This window comes from Podarcis gaigeae, assembly GCF_964106915.1.
Source record: "Podarcis gaigeae genome assembly, chromosome: 6".
Lineage (NCBI taxonomy): Eukaryota > Metazoa > Chordata > Lepidosauria > Squamata > Lacertidae > Podarcis > Podarcis gaigeae.
In genome coordinates, this window is record NC_139682.1 from 44970934 (window position 1) to 44990457 (window position 19524).

The following is a 19524-nucleotide window of genomic DNA, read 5'->3' on the forward strand; positions in this document are numbered from 1 at the left end:
CTTCATAAAAGGTGAAAGAGGACTGTTCTCTTGTATCTGGCCATCTTTCCCGGAGCTCAGGAATGTGTGCAATGTAGACAACCTTAATCTCCTAGAGTAAGTTCCTGTGAAAACGAAGGGGGTCCTCATAGGAAGGGCTGAATTGTTACACGTCTGACCTTAAGTCTCCAGAGGCATCAGAATTAAACTCCCAAGACATAGACAGGCAGGTGGTGCAATAATTTATTTCTAGGGGCCAAAGCGAGGACAGTTGACCAGGGTTTCATACTCTTACCTCTACATCTTTTATGTGGGAAATGTGCAATCCCATGTATGTTTTGGTAACTTCCACAGTGTTCAGTTTGGGCTAACTTCCAAGTAGGTGTGCATGCACATAGGATTGCAGCTTGAAGGGGAGTGGCACAAAGAATCTGAAGTGCTAGCCTCTAGAAATTATGGTTAAAAGATCAAAGGTTGTGTGTGTGCGCAATTGTTGAAACAAAAACTGTTGTGGTTCTTTTCATGTAAAGAATGCTTTGCAACAAGTAAATGGTTTAGATTGCAAGTTTTTGGGAATATTGACCCACTTTTTCTGCTGATAAAGTTCCATGTGAATTGATTGGGCTGTATATCTAATCTGAACTGTTAAAAAGAATGATTACTAATCTTCTTGGTCTTTAAAAACTAGAAGCATGAGTAAGCAAAACATACTATGGTACAGGGTAAGTATATGATTTTTATAGGAAAGTAACAGGCAAAATCAAATTATCAAGAGCACCTCCTGATTTCTAGAGTCGCTTAAATGATGTGGATGAATGAAGGAATAGTTTTCTCAAGGCACAATTAAGAGGACAAGAGAGCTCAGTATTGTGATGGGATAGAAATGAGGAAAGCATGCAGAATGAAAGATTTAAAACAATGAACGGTGACATGAACTGGTGTGGCATGGCATGGCATGGGATTTGGCAGTGATCTGCTACCACCATGCTCAGCTAAGCACATCATATGACATGGCAGAAAGAAATTTGATTCTGGATTTATAAAAAGAAACTGGGATAAAAGGAACTGGTTACTTGCCAGAAATTGCCATTAGAGGGGCTTGTGAGAGAAAAAACAGGATTGAGAGACTGGTTATCCCGACAAGTCCCACCCCCTCCCCACATATTTAAGGGGGTAAACTTGCATTTAAACAGTTTATTTCAGTATAAAATTTATCACATATTTTAGGTTAAACATCAAGACATTCCTGTTAAACAACATGGCATCTTAGATGTAAATTTTATTTAAATCTAAAATTTATATAGTGTTGAAGTGTTCAAAGTGCTTAACATGCAAGTAATATATCATTAATCCTTTCAATAATTTTCTAAAGCAGGTTAAATTTGGTTATCATCATACTGCAGATAGGCAGCTGAGGTTAAACGAGAGAGCAGCTTCTCTTTACCTACATACTAACTTCATAACTGAGGTGAGATTAGAATTAAAGATTTATGGAAGTCCTAAGTAAATAGTGCAGTGTAGCAGCTTTCTTAGCTACCATTTAGAACTCCCTAAGTAAATTCTGTTGGATTGGGGTTGTCAATGCAGGTATTTCAGTAGGCTCCAGTAGACTTCCAGGTAGTCTCTTGCAGTTTGGACTGAGGAATTGGGTTGAAATCAGCAATTATAGGACATTGTTGGCCTCTCCAGTCACCTGATCTTCTGGACTAAAGCTTGCAGTATTTCTGCTGACCATCTGCAGGAAGGCTCTGTAGAGCAACAGATCATGGTCAGTAATTCCCTCTGCCTGCAAGCTGACTTGGTTGCACAGGGTATATGGTGCCTTGGCCTAGTTTCTGGAGGCTGTTGGTGGATAACAAGGCACCAATATTCTGTCAAGTTAGTTTTGCTCAGTTCTCTGTTACTTAAGTTCATTGTGTTGGATCCAGATTGCTGAAATTTATTTTCATTGAAATCAATAGGATTTCCTTTAGTCATAACTAACCAGGCCCTTTGATTTTATTGGGACCTACGTTAAACTAGAAGTTAGCTTGAATCCAATGTATTGTCATTCTCATTATATTTGTAAGTAGAAGAAATTGCCACCAGGAGGAAAATGAATTGGAGTATAGCCTTTTTAAGGCTTGTAGAAGCACTTACCATAGTTCTACTGCCAGAGTGTCTGTCTGTATATGGCTTGTATTTTTAAATAAAACGTGTACTGTACTATTATTTATTGCACTTATTAGCTGTTTTCTACTTTAGACGTTCCAAAGTGATTTGCATTAAAATCACAAAGCAAAATAACAACAAAATTAACATATCAAAATCTAGCATAAAAGTCAAGTCAAATCACAGAATCAATAAAAACCAGTATTTCTTATCTTACTTTATCTTTAATGAATTCAGCATGACTTACAGAAAATTATTAAAATAATTAAACTTCAGATTACAAACCAACAGAATGAAAGATAAGCAATAATAATAATTTATTAATTATAACCCGCCCATCTGGCTGGGTTTCCTCAGCCACTCTGGGTGGCTTCCAACAGAATATTAAAATACAATAACCTAAATTAGTATTAAATTTTCTATACTGCCCTTCATCTGAGGATCACAGGGTAGTTTATAATATAAAAACACAAAAATACATACCGTACCATAGTAATACCCGCCCACAGTTTAAAAGGTCATACATAGTTTAATTAACCAAAGGCTAAATAACCCCAGCAGAAAGAAAAGTGGAATGGCCTTTATTGTAGCAACTTAAAATCAGCAAATGTAAAATCAGTTTGTTCAAAGCCTTTTTGAAAAGGTTTTTGCTTGAGGCCAGAAGGTGAGCCTTCCTGGAGTGGTCATTCTATAAGGCTGACTTCATTTCAAGAAGGCACTCCTACACTTCAGTTGGCAGAGGCATTCAGAAGTCAATGTTAGAAACTGAGATATGAAAACTAGGAGCTAAATGGCTCCTTAAACCTAGATTATGGGCAGAACAATGAAATATCTAGGCACACTTTTTTATAATAAGAATACAATGCTGAAAAGGAATGAACTGCAGCTAAAATATTACCGTATGTTCATTTTTCACATGGTCTAGTCCTTCCCTTACCCACCCCCTTAATAATCTTGAGAGGGTCTCTTCTCCAGCCTTCAGAGAGTACCTGGAAGTGGGGAGGTAGAAAAAGGTCCTCCTTTCCTTCTACTTTGCAGTTTTAATCTGAAATCTTAGGCACAGTACTGTACCCAGAGATCAGAAACTGCTCACACTAAGGAAATTCCCTGTTGAAAAATGTGCAAGGGGAGTTTCAAACATTGACAGAAGTAGGACATCAGATGTTGAATGGAGTACATGTTCATTCATGTACAAGTGAAGGTGATCCTGTGATCCCAAATTCAGGTAGGTAGCTGTGTTGGTCTGACACAGTCGAAATAAAGAAAAAAAAATAAAAAATTGTCCAGTAGAATCTTAGGTAAAGGTACCCCTGCCCGTACGGGCCAGTCTTGACAGACTCTGGGGTTGTGCGCCCATCTCACTTAAGAGTCCAGGGGCCAGCGCTGTCCGGAGACACTTCTGGGTCACGTGGCCAGCGTGACATCGCTGCTCTGGCGAGCCAGAGCTGCACACGGAAACGCCGTTTACCTTCCCACTGGTAAGCGGTCCCTATTTATCTACTTGCACCCGGAGGTGCTTTCGAACTGCTAGGTTGGCAGGCGCTGGGACCGAGCAGCGGGAGCGCACCCCGCCGCAGGTATTCAAACCGCCAACCTTTCAATCGGCAAGTCCTAGGCGCTGAGGCTTTAACCCACAGCGCCACCTGCGTCCTAGTAGCATCTTAGAGACCAGCTAAATTTGTCCCAAGCCATACAGCAGCATAAAGTTAAGAACCAGCACTTTCAACTGAGCACAAAATAAACAGGCAATAATGGACCAGTCTGACTTTTTCAAGAAAAGGGTAGTCATTAAAAAAATTACTAATAAGGCAACCAAATACAGGTGATAGCCAAACAGAAAAGGGTATTAGACAGTATTTCCACCATTTGGTGGAGAGGTGGGTTTCATATTTAACAAACGCAGAAATATAATCAAAACTATTGTGACCATTATTCCTTTCTCTTGTTGGATAATGCTACAATGATTTGGCAGTGAACGGTTTTATACATTAGGAAACAATATTCCTTCAAGTGTTTTCATGAATATAGGTCAGCCGTTCTCTAAGAAACCTGCCTATTGGTATGCTATTCTACACAGGTTTACACCAGTAAAGTTGGATTTCAGTGAGCCCGTAACATTTCTGGCTTCATAACTGTTTATGTGGCTGCAAACACATACGGTTCGTTTTGCTGCTCCCTTACCTTTTTGCCCCTCAAATGCTGACATGGCTTGGAGATCCTGGTTTGTTTAAACCTGAGTTGCCTATTGGGACTAAACACTGGTTTAATGTCCATTTACTGAATAGGATATTAAGTCAGGATTTCCTTTCTGAAGCTGGTGTGTGAGAGGAAGAGGGAGGAGTACTTAGGCTCTATGCTTGTTCTCAACTTTGTGAGCCATAGATTTATGACTGGGATAGAGAACCTTCAGCCTCCATGCCATGTGGTTCACAGCCTAATTTTATGGTCCCACACTATTTTAGGATTATCCTTAACCTTCCTTTCACCATTTTTGCCTCTCAGGAATGACCCTCTTCTGTGAGCATGTGAGATGGCTTCCTCTTCTGCTTGACTAAGTGTGTGAGATGGCTACACACACAATCCTAAGGGACAAAGCAGGAATGGTGGTGGTGGAAGAAGGGCAAGTGAGCTCTCTTGGAAGGTGGCTCATTGTGGCAAAGAGCAGAACATTCCATTGAGTTGTTTTTTATTGCTTTCTCTCCTTGTAAGACGAAGAGCTTTGCAGAGAATGAGACAAATCATGAGGGATGAAAAGTGGGAGTAGAAACTGCTCTGTGGGAGTGGGAAATAGAAAAAAATTGAATGGCCCAATGCAACAATTCAAGGAGGCTTGGGTCATGTTTAAATAGATAGTGAAGCATGGGCGTAGCCGGGGGGGGGGCAGTTGCCCCGCCCATCAAGTAAAACAATAGAAATACTTAACTAACAGACCAATCACATCGGTTCTGCCACCCTAACAAAGTTCTGTCCCCCCCCCAACAAAAAATAAATCCTGGCTATGCCCATCTTATGAATTCATGGGATTCAGAAAAGGACATACTACCATGGTTAGCTATCAACAACTTTGGATAAGGGTCTGTTGGGTTCATGTCTCAACTTGAAAATAGGTCCAGTTACAGATAGGTAGCCGTGTTGGTCTGCCATAGTCAAAACAAAAAAATTCCTTCCAGTAGCACCTTAAAGACCAACTAAGTTAGTTCTTGGTATGAACTAACTTAGTTGGTCTTTAAGGTGCTACTGGAAGGAATTTTTTTTTGTCTTGAAAATAGGGGCAGCTTTGAAAGGGTTTGACATAATGAAAGGAAAACAAAGAGGAGGTAAAGGAGGAAATGTACCTTAATAGAAACTGCATCTATGCACCACAGCAACAGGGTTGAGTTTCACATGATCAGCTTTAGGACTGGTCCAAGCTAGGTCAAATGATATTCCCTCCCCTCCCCTCTTGATATAAATGGGTGGGTTTGAAGAGGTTCCCCACTTCTAGTTTATGAAGCCAGGAATGTTATGCCTGAATTAGCTCAATGAAGGCACATTTCTTAGGCATTTGTGCCTGAAATGGGTAACTAATATCATAACTGAGAGGTTGGCAATGCGTTTGGGGTGGGTCCAAGGTCTGTGTTATCACATTGTGGGTGGGGGGATGTTGCCATTAAGTGTCATTGATACTTATATACTTTCAAATTGGATTGTTCCTGAGACAACTCAGCACGTTACAAAAAAGTGATAAATTCTAATACACCCTAATGTAATCTTATTTTGAGCATTGTAGTGTTGGGAAGAGGAAGTAATCTTCTTAGCACTTAATCGTATGGTGAGATGAAGAATCCTAACCAAACTGAACTCATTTAAAATGTGTTTTTAAAGTGTGGGATCTTGAGATATTTCCAAATATGCATTTTCCCATAAATACGTTTAGTATAGTTTATCAATATCACATTTTTGATGACTAACCATCATGATGTTGCTAACACTAACACAGCAATTTTAACAATCCTAGCCAGTGGTGTCGGTGGACATGGGGTATTAGACTAGTACCCCGGGAAGCTTCTGCCCTGCTTAGGGAGGAAGGTATGATGCTTAGATGGGCCCAAGAGCCTTCCCACCACCTTCCCAAAGCCCACCCGGCTTTGAAGGAGTAAGATCCATTAAGTATAGTGGTGTTTACATGTGAAGAATTGTTCATAGAATTATGCTGTAAATATGCAGTTGTTGGATCAGGGTAGAAAGCATGCTGTTCAAAAGATAGTGAATTTGGAACTTTATTGAATTATGAAATGAAAAGTGCTTTTGCCAGGAAACCAATGAATGTAAGTGTATTCCGAAAAATGCTAGGAGGATGAGAAGTTGATCAAGCTTCATGGGAACAACAATAGCATCCATCTTTTTTCATCACAATGAATGAACTATTGTTATCTTATACTTCAAATAGTATTCTGCATTTTAATGTGTTATCTTTATAGCAGTTTTAAATCTTAAAACACATGTTACAATCAGCTTGAGTAGATACTAGAAAGCAGCAGTATCTACTGTAGAACTGGAGTACAAAATCCAAATGGAAACAGTCTAATTCATAATGCTTCTCCTGTAAAACATCCTGGACTTGTCAGCTGAAACTTCATTGGAATTTGTTCTTTGTTGTTTCAGTTCAGTCTCACACATGGTACTGGGGTGTAAGTATTCTTTTCTTGTCAAAAAGTATCTTCCCTAATATAGACACTGGAAAACAAAAAGCTTTGGAAATCTCTAGTGAAATGTAAATATCACAAATTTACATTGTTGCAAACATAAGCTATGGTCCACTTTCAGTCTTTTCAAATTGCTCCTTGCAAGTAAGTTCATAAAGTTGACTACGATAACGTGTGTTTTGACCACTCATATGCATGTACATTAAGACACTTTTGGAACATGAACAGTCTGAAAGTGGGGGCTACATTTTTAGCATCCCACAAAAAGTTTACTTGCCCCTGAGTTGGTGAGGCTCATCTGATAACACAAACTTGAGCCTTCAGTATCATTGGCCCAGTTGGATGAAATGTTCTTCCAATGAAGATTTGGCAGGTTTCTTGAGTATTAACTTTTTGCTGAAAACTTTTCTATGCTGCCAAGCATACATAGACAGTTAAAGAGGAAGGGAATCTTTTTTTTTAACAGTTCTGATCTGTGATTCTGGTAGTTTTTGTGGTTTTTATTTATATATGTTGTATGAGACTTCCTTTTTTTTTTTTTGCAAATAATGTTTATTCTGCCTATTCATAAGTACATGTGTTTGAGACATTTACAACGTAAAAGGAGGAGACCAAATATTATCATTTTCCAATTTAGAGGTCTTCATTTTTTGCTCACCTGGAACAGTTCTTAATTTTGACAGGCTTCCAGAGAAGTTGGCAATTTTCTCTTTCTTGAAATAAAAGTGCGTCAGATATGGGTACCTTATTTGTAAGCATTAAGCAAAAGACTTTTCCATGCTAGATAAACTATTCAGATTCTTAGTATGCAATCCTAACCATATCTCCTCAGAAACTTCACTGGGGCTTATTCCTAGGTAAATGGGATTAGGATTGAAGCCTTAGGGCTGTATCCAATGTTACATGGACACCCTCTTTTCTGTCCATGTGGCCCCAAACATAGAATGCATAGATGATGGCCCTAGGTTTGGGGGGAAATTGCCATGTAATAAACTGGCTGCATAAAACGTTCTATCTGATTTTAAGACCCTTGAAAGTTGAAGGTTTGAGGGTTTTCCAGAAAGTGGCATGTTCCTACTATTATATGATTTTTGAGAACTGAAGAACAATTGGAGCTTTTTGCTTTATAGCATATTCCGCAGTTTAAATATTACTTCAGAATGAAAAACATGACGCAACTCAATTGCTCTTTTAAAAAAACAAAACAAAAGAGGAAAGCAACTCCTTTACCCACCCGCTTTTCCATTCTGTGTATATCGTTCATACAAAGACCTGCTTGTTAAGCTGAAGGGAGAGAATCAAACTGTATTTTCCTCACTTTCCCCCCTTCCTTTGTTCCTCACAGTTCTTCAGTTACTTTTCATAATACCAGATACCTGAACTCACAATGGGTTTTAAGAAAAGGGAACAAAAAGAGTGGTGGTAGAATTGTTAATCAGTGTTATAAGAGAGATCCCAAAATAAATTGATTTCATGACCCTTTTTCTCAGAGTTTAGTAACATTGTTGGGAGGGACTTGGCAGATTGCTTTTACCACTTTCTCAAATGTGCTCTCTTTCTTTCCTATTTCAGTAAGTAGTAGTATGAACTGCAAGAAACAAGCCGCCTTATTTCTGCTATACCTATGTCATTTGCTATTGAACTTTGCCAGAAGCTCCTCCCCCTCCTTCACTCTTTCTGCCATTTGATCACTTTGCTGACAGATCATGGGAGTGAAGTGAGTATTAAGATCCAATTCCCGCTTGTGTTCTCACACAGTCAGTTGAGCAGTCTTAATAGGTTGTATACACAGTAGGATGCCTCTCACACTTCCCCTGAAGATTTAGAGAAGTGCTATTTGAATTTTTGTTCTGTGGAGCGTTTCAATTTAGCAGATTCCTCTAGGGAATGATCTATGCAAAATTAAAGTTTTTAAATAACTCTGGGTGAGATCCAACATCATGCCAGTGGAAGCAACCTGGGACTTCCTCATCCTCTTCTACCTTCTGCATCCGTAATCTGCTCTGGAGGAAGGGGAAGCCCTGTTTGTGCAGGCGAAAGTGTGTTGCACCAGTGGGACACCACAGTGGAATATCATCATTAACAGTATGCTGAGCACATACTTATTAATATGTATTGCATTTATTTGTTGCTTTATACAGAAAGATGGCTCAAAGCAACTTAACAACCAAATAAATTACAAAAATAGCTAAAAATTGATTTCTAACTATATAACAAACAACATAACGTACTTAACTATCTGCAGTTCATATCAGTGAGAAGTTAATGCTTAACTTAACTGGATCATGCCCTTGCTGTTTTCTGAATAATTACTTAATTAGAGCATTGCTTTCAGAATTTAACTGCTGAGTGGTTTTCACTGAGAAATAGCATATATGTTTAAACTTGTATGGAAATTTGAAAATGAGTTTTGCAACAAGCTTTTCTCACCCCATTGATTTTACCAATTTCAGAACTCTATTGCATGACCCTCATAGATGAAGAGACATCAGAGGGTTCCCCTTTTATAACCACAGTATAAGTTAGGACACAGGATTGTGACAAACCACCTAGCCATAAAGCATTAAGCTTTGATATGTTGGTTAAGAGTTCCTCTGTAGCAGGCTTTTACTATAGCCAACAAAATGAGAAAGGCTTCTTACTCTAGCAGGTTTTCTTATGGGCTGAAATCTTCTTTAGCAGTATATGCTCATGGGGGTGATTAGGAATATACTAGTAAAAATAGTGATGACAGGCCCCTAACAGTTATTGATTCACCATCTTCTGTAAATGAATCTAATTCTTTTTTTAAATTCTCTTAACTATCAAACTTTGGTTTAGAAATACTGCATGGTAGCATTTCCTGGATTATGTCAGTTCAGATTGCAGGGAGGTGGTCACATGTTTGAATGCTTCTGTAAGTAAAACAAATGCTTGCTGCAAAGAGAACAAATAAGTAAATGAGAAGGCTAGGCTGGAGTCCTTCTCCCCATGACAGCCTTTTATGTGAAGCAAGTTTTAACATAGGAGAGAATTCAAACAAATGAGCTGCTGCGCAACTTGGGACCTTTATATAATTCAGTCTTTATACCTGCATGGTTGGCTTCCTCCTCATGCACCCCTGACCTCACATTAGTCAACATTTTTTAGAAGGGGGAATGCTATTAAGTCTGGTTTTATTTTAGGGTCATGGTAGTGTAGTGTAGTGTAGTGTATGTAGTGTAGTGTAGTGTAGTGTAGTGCACTAGTCCAAAAGAGAATTTTTCTTTTACCACTTGGATCTTAAGTGTAGTTGGAAAATGTTGTGGACAGCATTTTGAAAATCAACTGAGTAGGCCATGTAACATTTAACCCTTATTTAGCAATTTGTGCATGAGCCTCTTTGAGCTCAAGTTCCCTTTCTTCTTCCTGCATGGGCAGGAAGACTTTTGCTGAGTTAATTTTCATTTTCATTTTCAAAGAATCTTGATTTAGTGTTGTGTACCAACTAGGGATCCTCCTTTACAACAAGTAATGGTCATTTGCAACCAGAGAACCAGACCATAGTTTTAACTGGATCTATGTGTCAGCATACCCGTTGATACTCCAGAAACTGATACTCTTGAAGATTGATGAGGCAATTTATTTTGCTTTAGAAATCATGCTGAGCATTCCATAGTAAGTCTTATATGAGAATTTGACGGCCTTACAGGCCTAAATGTTTTCTATGAATTTACCTAGAACGAGATTTAGGTTGACAAATTTGTGATCTTTGTTTAAATAACACAATTTTCATATTTAACAACTCCCAAGTGAATACCATGAGGCTTAGTGAGTTGTTACTTCTGATTCTTTTTCATTAGTTCCAAAACTACATCCTGTGCACTACATTGAAAAAGAAGTTTGCTGTATGTATCATATGACCATTTCTGCAGGGATAATGATGCAATGAATTCGTTCAGTTTCTCTTCTGTTCTATGCATTCTTCAGCATTCCTATTTTTAGCCACTTAGTTGTTTAACTGCTTCTGACTGATTTCTGCTTCTGCTTTCCTTATACTGTGTTCTCACAAAAACGAGTACCAGACAGTTGTATATAGAGTAGCTATTCTCTCACTCTACCCTTTTCTCTGCAGGATCCCATAGCAAAGTGATTAATTATACATAGGTGAACATCCTGTGCGCAATTTGTTTCATATAAATCAGTGTAGAATTGTATTGTATTTTGCCCTAGATAATGTTATTCAGTTACATAGTTTACAAGTGATTTTTTAAGGGCTTGGAATCTTGGAAACACTTTGGCTTAGTAAGGCTTATACTCATTTCATAAAGTTATCTGTGATCATCCAATTATTTATTGACTTTGTGCTAGTGCGCATTCTGAAGAGGTGGTGACAGACACTCTAGCTGAATGATAAGTCTGAAAATGGTTATCAAGCTTATCTAAAACCAAAACATAAATCATGCAGCGAGAGCTGACAACTGGGCAAGATAAATAACTCAAGAAAGAGAGGTAAAAGATAAAGGGACCCCTGACCGTTAGGTCCAGTCGCAGACGACTCTGGGGTTGCAGCGCTCATCTCGCTTTACTGGCCGAGGGAGCCGGCGTTTGTTCGCAGACAGCTTCCGGGTCATGTGGCCAGCATGACTAAGCCGCTTCTGGCGAACCAGAGTAGTGCACGGAAACACCATTTACCTTCCCGCTGGAGCGGTACCTATTTATCTACTTGCACTTTGACATGCTTTCGAACTGCTAGGTTGGCAGGAGCAGGGACCGAGCAATGGGAGCTCACCCTGTTGCAGGGACAAATGCAGGTGTCTGTATTGTAGATTATGGGCATGGCTATCAAATTGTGGTAGACGTTGAGACTATTTATCTGTTCTTTCATAGGGTTGCTACTGAATTATATCAATTGGAATTTGAAATAGATTGGGAGTTCTGTTGTAATGAGGGTTCAAATCAGTGTTGCCAAGAGGGTAGGGTACGGATAAAATTCTACAGGATGTGGTATTAGTGTGTGAAAACAGCCCAGATCCAATGATCCCCAGGCATGCACCTCCAAGATGGTGGAGAAGTAAGGCCCATCTTCACTTGGTCGCAAGTGGTTGATAGCCAGGTGCAAAATGCGCCCGGCATCTAGCTAATTTCCATTCCTGGATGGGAGCAGAATGAAATATGTGACAGATAAAAAATGAGATGGTCAGTATGTATGATGTAAGTCTGATGTAAGCATATCAGACTTGAGTACCTGAAGAATTCATAAGGCATTCTTATCTGCTGCTTGGGGAAGCCAATATGTAGAAATACAGTGCTCCAGTAGTAGGAACTGAACCCTGTTGTGCTACATTTGGGACTTGTGCAGCTCTTTCTGAAACTGGGAAATGGTGCTACAAGGGGGTGGTTCAAGTATGTGCTCTACTGGCATAACCCTTTATCCTGAAGTATGATGTTGGTTTGTAAACAGTTTAGATAGCAAGTGGGGCAGTGCTACATCAATGTGCTTAGTTTGAGATACTGCCTTAGGTAAAGTAGAACAACCGTAAACCAGGCTGTGTGGCATACAGATGGTTTTGTTACAGATCCTGATTTATGGTCTATAATGTGGAAAAATAACAAAATGTAAAGGTTATCCCTTTTTGTTGTTCTTGAATTCAGGACTTGAAAATAATGCGAATTCATTAGTGCCAGCATAAAGTTGTTAGGGCTTTCCTGCGCTTTTTGAGAATTTTCTTCACTCTAAGAACTTTCCATCCCTGTTTGAACTCATTATAAGCCTTACATTTTGCATTTTCACTTTTGTAGTCTGTGTTGTGACAGCTTGTTTTAACAGCATTCTGTTCAAAACATGCTTCCTCTTTAAGAAATAGTACCTCTTATGAATAGGCTGTAGGGTTGCAAAGAGATTTTCATTGTAAGTTGCTTCCTTCCTGGGGTTGCTTTTTTCCCTGGACTAGAAAAGTGGAACTCTTCCACCATACCAGAGGAAAACAAACCTATTTACAAGACCCTAGAAGAGGAATAACCAACTTGGTAGCCTCCAGATATTGTTGGACTAAACTCCCATCAGCCCCTACCAGAGGTCTAGGTGGGGGGGCATTTAAGGTTGGTCAGGGGGACGGATGGAGTTGTCTTAGTCTTCCATGCTTGCATCTGGCAAAGATTCCCACTCATATAAATGCAATATTCAACTTGGAATGGACATTCAGTGATCAAATAGTTCCAAATCTCATAGGTAAAATTGCCTTATAGAAGAGCTACTAGCCAAATAAAGCATCCTATGGAATTGAATGGTAGGATTCAAACACGCCTCTGCAAGGGCACTTGGATCAAGACCTAGTGCTGGGACCCTTTCCTAGGGCTGGTGCAGTAGCAGTTACTTAATACCACACTATCTCATATGCCTTGCACCCCACAGCTCAATTTGAACTTTTCAGATTCCAAACAGCAGTTCTGATTTGCGGCTGAATTTCTGAATTATATGAGGCCTCTTTTCTCTTCGAATTTTCTGTTTTAACTTGAAAGAGTTTCATATACTTATTTCCTTTAGAAGCTCTCCTGGAGAGTGTGGGATACAAAACTGTTGACCATAAAAAGTGTGCCTGCTGTCAGGACAATTAGTCTACAGAAAGAGAAAACACAACTTGTCAGTAAGACCAAACTTTTATGTAGCAAAACAAAAATGCAACAAGCCCGTGTTCTGCAGCATAAATTACTAAATTAATGTGCATTCTTCCATTGAAGGATTTTGAGTCAAAGTGATAATACAACCAAATACAACCATGTCTTTTGCTCAGGTGACATAAAGGCCTCATTCATAAAAAATGCTAAAGCATGGTTTAGCGTTATGAGAATGTGCTTGTGCATGCATCAGATTCTCACCCTCCCATCTTCAACGGCTGCAAGAATGAGTTTGGAAGGTTTCACTTCTGCTTTTGACTAAATGTGAAAGGGGACAAAATCTCCAACATTATGTGGCTTGGGCAAGTTCATTCCAGATCTTCAGTATGGACAAAGATATATGTATGTGTGCAGGATAAATGCTATGGAACTGGCACATGGATTTACTTTTTCTGAAGTGGTTGTTCTGAAGTGATTGTCTGAATCTATTGTAATCATATTGTCAATTTAATAATTTATGTTGAAATCCCCAGAGCAGCTATCTTCAATCCCTTTGATAATAGTTCTGATGGAGTTCAACATATTATAAGAGTCGTGGCAGGAGTTCGGAGTACCAAGTGCCAGCAGGAGTTTCTAGTTGCAGGGAATGGCTGGATGCTCCAACAATGCTTTTAGAGTCTCTAGTCAGGGTTAGGTTTACCACAATATTTTACTGGGAGAATGTGGAGGTAAAAGTGACAGTAAGAGTATTAATGTTTAAAGAATACTGTCATAGAACACCTCTTGAAAAAGGAGGTATCTTCAAGTTCCTTGGTGTAGTATGTGTGTTAATAACATGCAGGAGGTGAAAACAAAACAGACTTGCTTTTCCTGTTCAGATTAGTTCTTCTGAAGAGCCTGATGCACCCCTTGAAGAATGTCTTGCCTTTTGTTAAGACAGCTCAGCCAGATGCTCAACCAGCTGGTGTCCTCACATAGTGGGCCATGATGGAAATGGTTGGACTCTCGGGCTACTATCAGTGGAAAGGTGGATGTTGACTCCAGGAGCCTGCCCAGGCACTATTAATGAGAAACTCTCCCCCATTGCTCTTGGTAATCAGTAGGTGCATTCCCACTTGAGGAAGTCTCATACAAGCCTGTCCCTCTGGAGTGGTGAGTCAGGCTGTACTTCCAACATAGTGGTGGAGAAGGCGGTTGCCCTCCTCTGCACACATTCCAGCTTGTCAAGATCCTTCTTAGACTGTGGTGCCCAGAACTGGACACAGTACTCTAGATGTGGCCTGACCAAGGCAGAATAGAGCAGTACTGTTACTTCTCTTGATCAGGACACTGTTACTTTTTATGATGCAGCCTGGAATAGCATCAGCTTTTTGCTTTGCTGCTGTATCACACTGTTTGATCTACAAGCTCCTTTAGTACTCTTGGGTCAGCTAGCCAGGCACTGGTGATTTGAATTCATTTAAAGTAGCTAGGTGTTCCCTTACCACCTCTTTTTTTTATATTGGGCTTCAACTCCCTTCTTGCATTGTTTATTCTTTTACCACAAGGTTGGGCACTGCTTTTCTTTGGGGTGAAGAAAGAGGCAAAGTAGGTGTTGAGCAGTTCCACCATGTCTCTGTCACTGAGTAGCATTTCTCCTTCTCCCCGCGAGGGATCTGCTACTTGCTTATTTTCCCACTTACTTCAAACATAGTTGAAGAAACTTTAAAAATTATTTTTAACCTCTCTTGCAAGCCTGAGTTCATTCTGAGCTTTGGCCTGTTTGACCACCGGTACCTGCAACTGTCTTGGGACGCAGGTGGCGCTGTGGGTTAAAGCCTCAGCGCCTAGGACTTGCCGATCGAAAGGTTGGCGGTTTGAATCCCTGCGGCGGGGTGCGCTCCCGCTGCTCGGTTCCAGCGCCTGCCAACCTAGCAGTTCGAAAGCACCTCCGGGTGCAAGTAGATAAATAGGGACCGCTTACCAGCGGGAAGGTAAACGGCGTTTCCGTGTGCGGCTCTGGCTCGCCAGATGCAGCTTTGTCACGCTGGCCACGTGACCCGGAAGTGTCTCCGGACAGCGCTGGCCCCTGGCCTCTTAAGTGAGATGGGCGCACAACCCCAGAGTCTGGCAAGACTGGCCCGTACGGGCAGGGGTACCTTTACCTTTACCTTTTTACCTGCAACTGTTAACTACTCATGTATACTCTTCTTTCATGATTTCTCCTTTCTTCCATAGAACCACAGAATTGTAGAGTTGGAAGGGACCACATGAGTAATTTCTTATACATGCCCTTCTTACATCTCAGCTCATCTGTAAGCTTCATATGCAGCCATACAGTTTCTTTGGATGCTTACTTGTTGGAATTGTCTGCCTTTGTGCCTTCTGTATGTCACCTTTAAGAAACTCCCATCCCTCTTGGACTTACTTTTCTTTGAGTATTTCTGACCATGGGACTTGACCCAGTAGTTCCTTAAGCTTTTTCCTTTGCCTGTGTATAATGAAACTCAAGAGGACATGATGACTCCATAAGTATAGAGAGAAGATTAGCAAAAAAGAAAGTGAGAGATTTCTTATAGGAACTTAACCCCCACCCCCGTCAACAGCTTTCTTTTGTAGCAAGATTGTATTCTGAAGTTGGGCAACCATATAATGAAATAATGTATATATGCAAGTACTCTGTTTCCCCCTGGTAGGTGCTGTTAGTGAGCAGTAGTCGTCATCCAGATAGATGGATTGTCCCAGGTGGTGGCATGGAGCCTGAAGAGGAGCCTAGTGTGGCTGCAGTGCGGGAAGTGTGTGAAGAGGTAAATCTCCAAAACTTGCTTCGGACCTAAACTGTTCGTGCTGCTTATCAATTTCTTATTATTTTTTCTTGCTCTTCTCAAAACAGTCCCTCTATTGAAATTTTTTTCCAACCAATTAATAGTGTTGTGCTTTTGTTAACTCTTTATGAACAAAACTCATTGTTAGTTCCATCTGTGAGTTGAGATGGATACTGCTGTAGAATTTGCCCTAGTACTCATAGCTATAATAGTTATTATGATGCAGGGCAGGGATTTTTGAATACTTCACTGAGTACCTCTTTCAACAGATTGTTAATAGTATTGCCCGTTGACTTCAGGCACTGGGGTCTAGAGTTCATATATGTAGATATGTACTGTCTCTTGGTGATGTGCTTCCCTCAAATGTAGCTTTGAGAGGGTGTGGTGTGAAACACCAGATTACAAGCATACATATGTGCATTTAACCCCTCGTTTTCTTGGCCCAAATTTTCTCTCACCCCTCCCCTCCCCTGCTGGTTTTAAACACTTCATGATGTCCCTTCTCAAAGCCGCTTAACTCACAAACACTGGGGGACGGATAGCAGCTTTGGGGGCAATTGTAATCATGAAAATTACATGAGGAAAGGATTAAACATCCTCTACCCTAGTGCTGCTCTCAGAAGCCAATCCTCTCCCCCGACCCTCCCAGCTGTTTTTAAGCTTTGGATCTTCCATAAGCTTTTTCCGTCATAGACCTTCTACACCATGTGTAATTTGGCCCAGACTGAAATATTGAGCTGTAACTTAGAACATTAAATCTTTCTTTCTTCTCTTTGAATTTCTCACAGGCTGGAGTGAAAGGGACATTAGGAAGATTAGTAGGAATTTTTGAGGTAAGTATAAGCATTTTGAAGAGTTGATTAAGACTTTTCTCAATGGCCCTGTTCACACATGCCTGTAAGCTACAAACAGTGCTTGGAATGAACTACTGTGGTTTGGCAAAGTTCAATGAAAGTAGTTCCTATAATTGCTAGGTGAAGTGAACATGAATTAACAGTTGCTTTGCAAAGGAACTCTAGTTCAAGTTTGTTCTCTTATGTGTGTTTTTGACTCTTTAGACCAGGGATGCAAAACTACTTACAGAAGGATAAATTATAACAGGGTTCCTACCAATGCCAGTCAGCTGATGACTGCAGTCAGTGAGTCCCACTTACCAAGGGACAATCAGAAGCTGGCTATGTCTTTACCTGCCCCATAAGCCAGTGTCATATATGATGTTTGATGTCAAGTGTGGGACAGGTGGGTGTGATTTGAAGCCCTAGTGGGCTGGAGGTTCCCCTCCACCATCACTTCTGCCTTACTTTCACTTGCAGATGCAGCCATTGTGGTATCATGCATGTTACATTATTGCATTTTGAATACAGAGAGCATCCACTGAGACAGATTGTTCAATTTCCCTATGTTTTGTAGGTTTCTCAAGACTGAGGAGCTAGAAAACAGTAACGTTTGGCAAGATGTCAGGGCAAAATTAGTAAAATCTATGTTGGAAATGTTTTGACTTGTTTCGTGTTGTAACTACTTTTGAATCTTCATCATTTATCTTGGTAGGGCTTTGCTGTTGGTGGAAATGTTTTAACAATATACCTATCCCTACTTTCCTTAAGAATAAACTTTTGCAGGTATTATGAACCTTGGAACCTAACTTTAATGCTGCTCCTCCTTTTAGAACCAGGACAGAAAACACAGAACATATGTTTACGTACTTATTGTCACAGAAGTATTGGAAGACTGGGAGGACTCTGTGAATATTGGTGAGACACTTACATTCATCTGTATTCCTGATTCTCTGTAGGATTGTAATAGCAGAATCCTCTGTATTAGATTCAGCTTTATATCAGGTGTGGAGACTGCAATCCTCTCACCCTTTCTTTTTGGCCCTTGGGATTCGCCCCCAGGCCACACTTTTCACTAGCCCTGCTTCACACCCTCCTTTACTGCTTTTGCCTGGCTTCTTGAACTCTGGTAGATGTTGCTTAACCGGATGAATGTAGGGGTGTGGGTGGGTGTAGCAACCTCTGATTTTTGTGTGCCTGGAATGCAGCCTACAGTATAAGAATCGCATTTGATTCTCTGTCCACCTTTGTATCTGGCTCCACCCACCGCTGGCATGTGGCCCCTGGATGGTTGCCCGTGAGGGAATGCAGCTCTCAGGCTGAAAATATTTTTTTCACTCCTGTTTTATGTAGGTGATTGTGGCTGGGGTGGGGGGAAGAAAGTGTAAGAATTAGAATTGTACTGTTTTGTTTAAAGTAGAAAAGGACAACCATCAGCATACAGCTGCCAAAATACTCGTGACTTGGCAGCTCTTGTGAGACTCCTTTAAATTCCAGCTTCTTGTAAAAAAAGACAGATAAAGAATTCTAGTACTGATGATTTTAAAGAGAATTTGATTTAAAGAACTGAACAGTCACAAAGAGGGCTAAAAACCAGATTTTGGAAGTGGAAGAGTCTTAACTATCTGTTTCCATGATTATAATTTTTTTTTGCAGAATCACTGATTTTTTAATTTTTGTTTTCCCATGTATAGCGTGTGTTTTGAAAAGGAAATTTACTTTTTTTAAAAAAGGGGGAAAGGAAATTTACTAATTGCCCCTCCTATAGCAGTCTCAAATCATTGCAAAATTCATATTAATGTATTATTCTTTTCATCCGGTGCTTCTTCATGCCCATGTTTTGATTCACTTTTCTAAATAATAATAATAATAATAATAATAATAATAATAATAATAATAATACATAATTTTATTTATATCCCGCCCTCCTCAGCCAAAGCCGGGCTCAGGGCGGCTAACAACAATAAAACAGTACAACAGTACAACACAACACAAGACTCTAAAATCATTCATTATAAAATTAATTCAAAACAAACCACTGGCAACCGTTGGGCCAGAGCTCCGCAAAGATTGCCAAAGGAGGGAGTCAGGCTGTGCCCTGGCCAAAGGCCTGGTGGAACAACTCTGTCTTGCAGGCCCTGCGGAAATATGTCAAGTCCCGCAGGGCCCTAGTCTCTTGTGACAGAGTGTTCCACCAGATCGGAGCCACAGCCGAAAAAGCCCTGGCTCTAGTATGAGGTTATACATCCTGTAGAATAGCATATTACTTAGAAAATTGCTTCTTACCAAATTTATTTCCCAGCTTCAAACTAACCACAGTCCTAACCTTGTTTACTTAGATGTAAATCCTATTGAAATCAGTGGGGCTTATTCTCAGATAAGTGGGATTAGAATTGCTGCCTAAATTATTTACAGAATGGAAAGAGATGCATATATCTCTCAATGAACTTCACAGGCAACACAGTGATACACAGTTTTCCCTATAACTTTCCTTCT

General features: G+C 40.1%; 1 protein-coding gene across 1 annotated transcript in view; it reads left to right on the top strand.

Moving 5' to 3' along the window:
• NUDT3 (nudix hydrolase 3) overlaps positions 1–19524 on the top strand; it is a 29513-nt gene that overhangs the window by 1386 nt on the left and 8603 nt on the right. The window contains exons 2-4 of the mRNA XM_083745117.1: positions 16067–16177; positions 16984–17028; positions 17862–17946. Coding sequence (XP_083601243.1) covers positions 16067–16177; positions 16984–17028; positions 17862–17946 — 241 coding nt within the window. The remainder of the gene's footprint in view (positions 1–16066; positions 16178–16983; positions 17029–17861; positions 17947–19524) is intronic.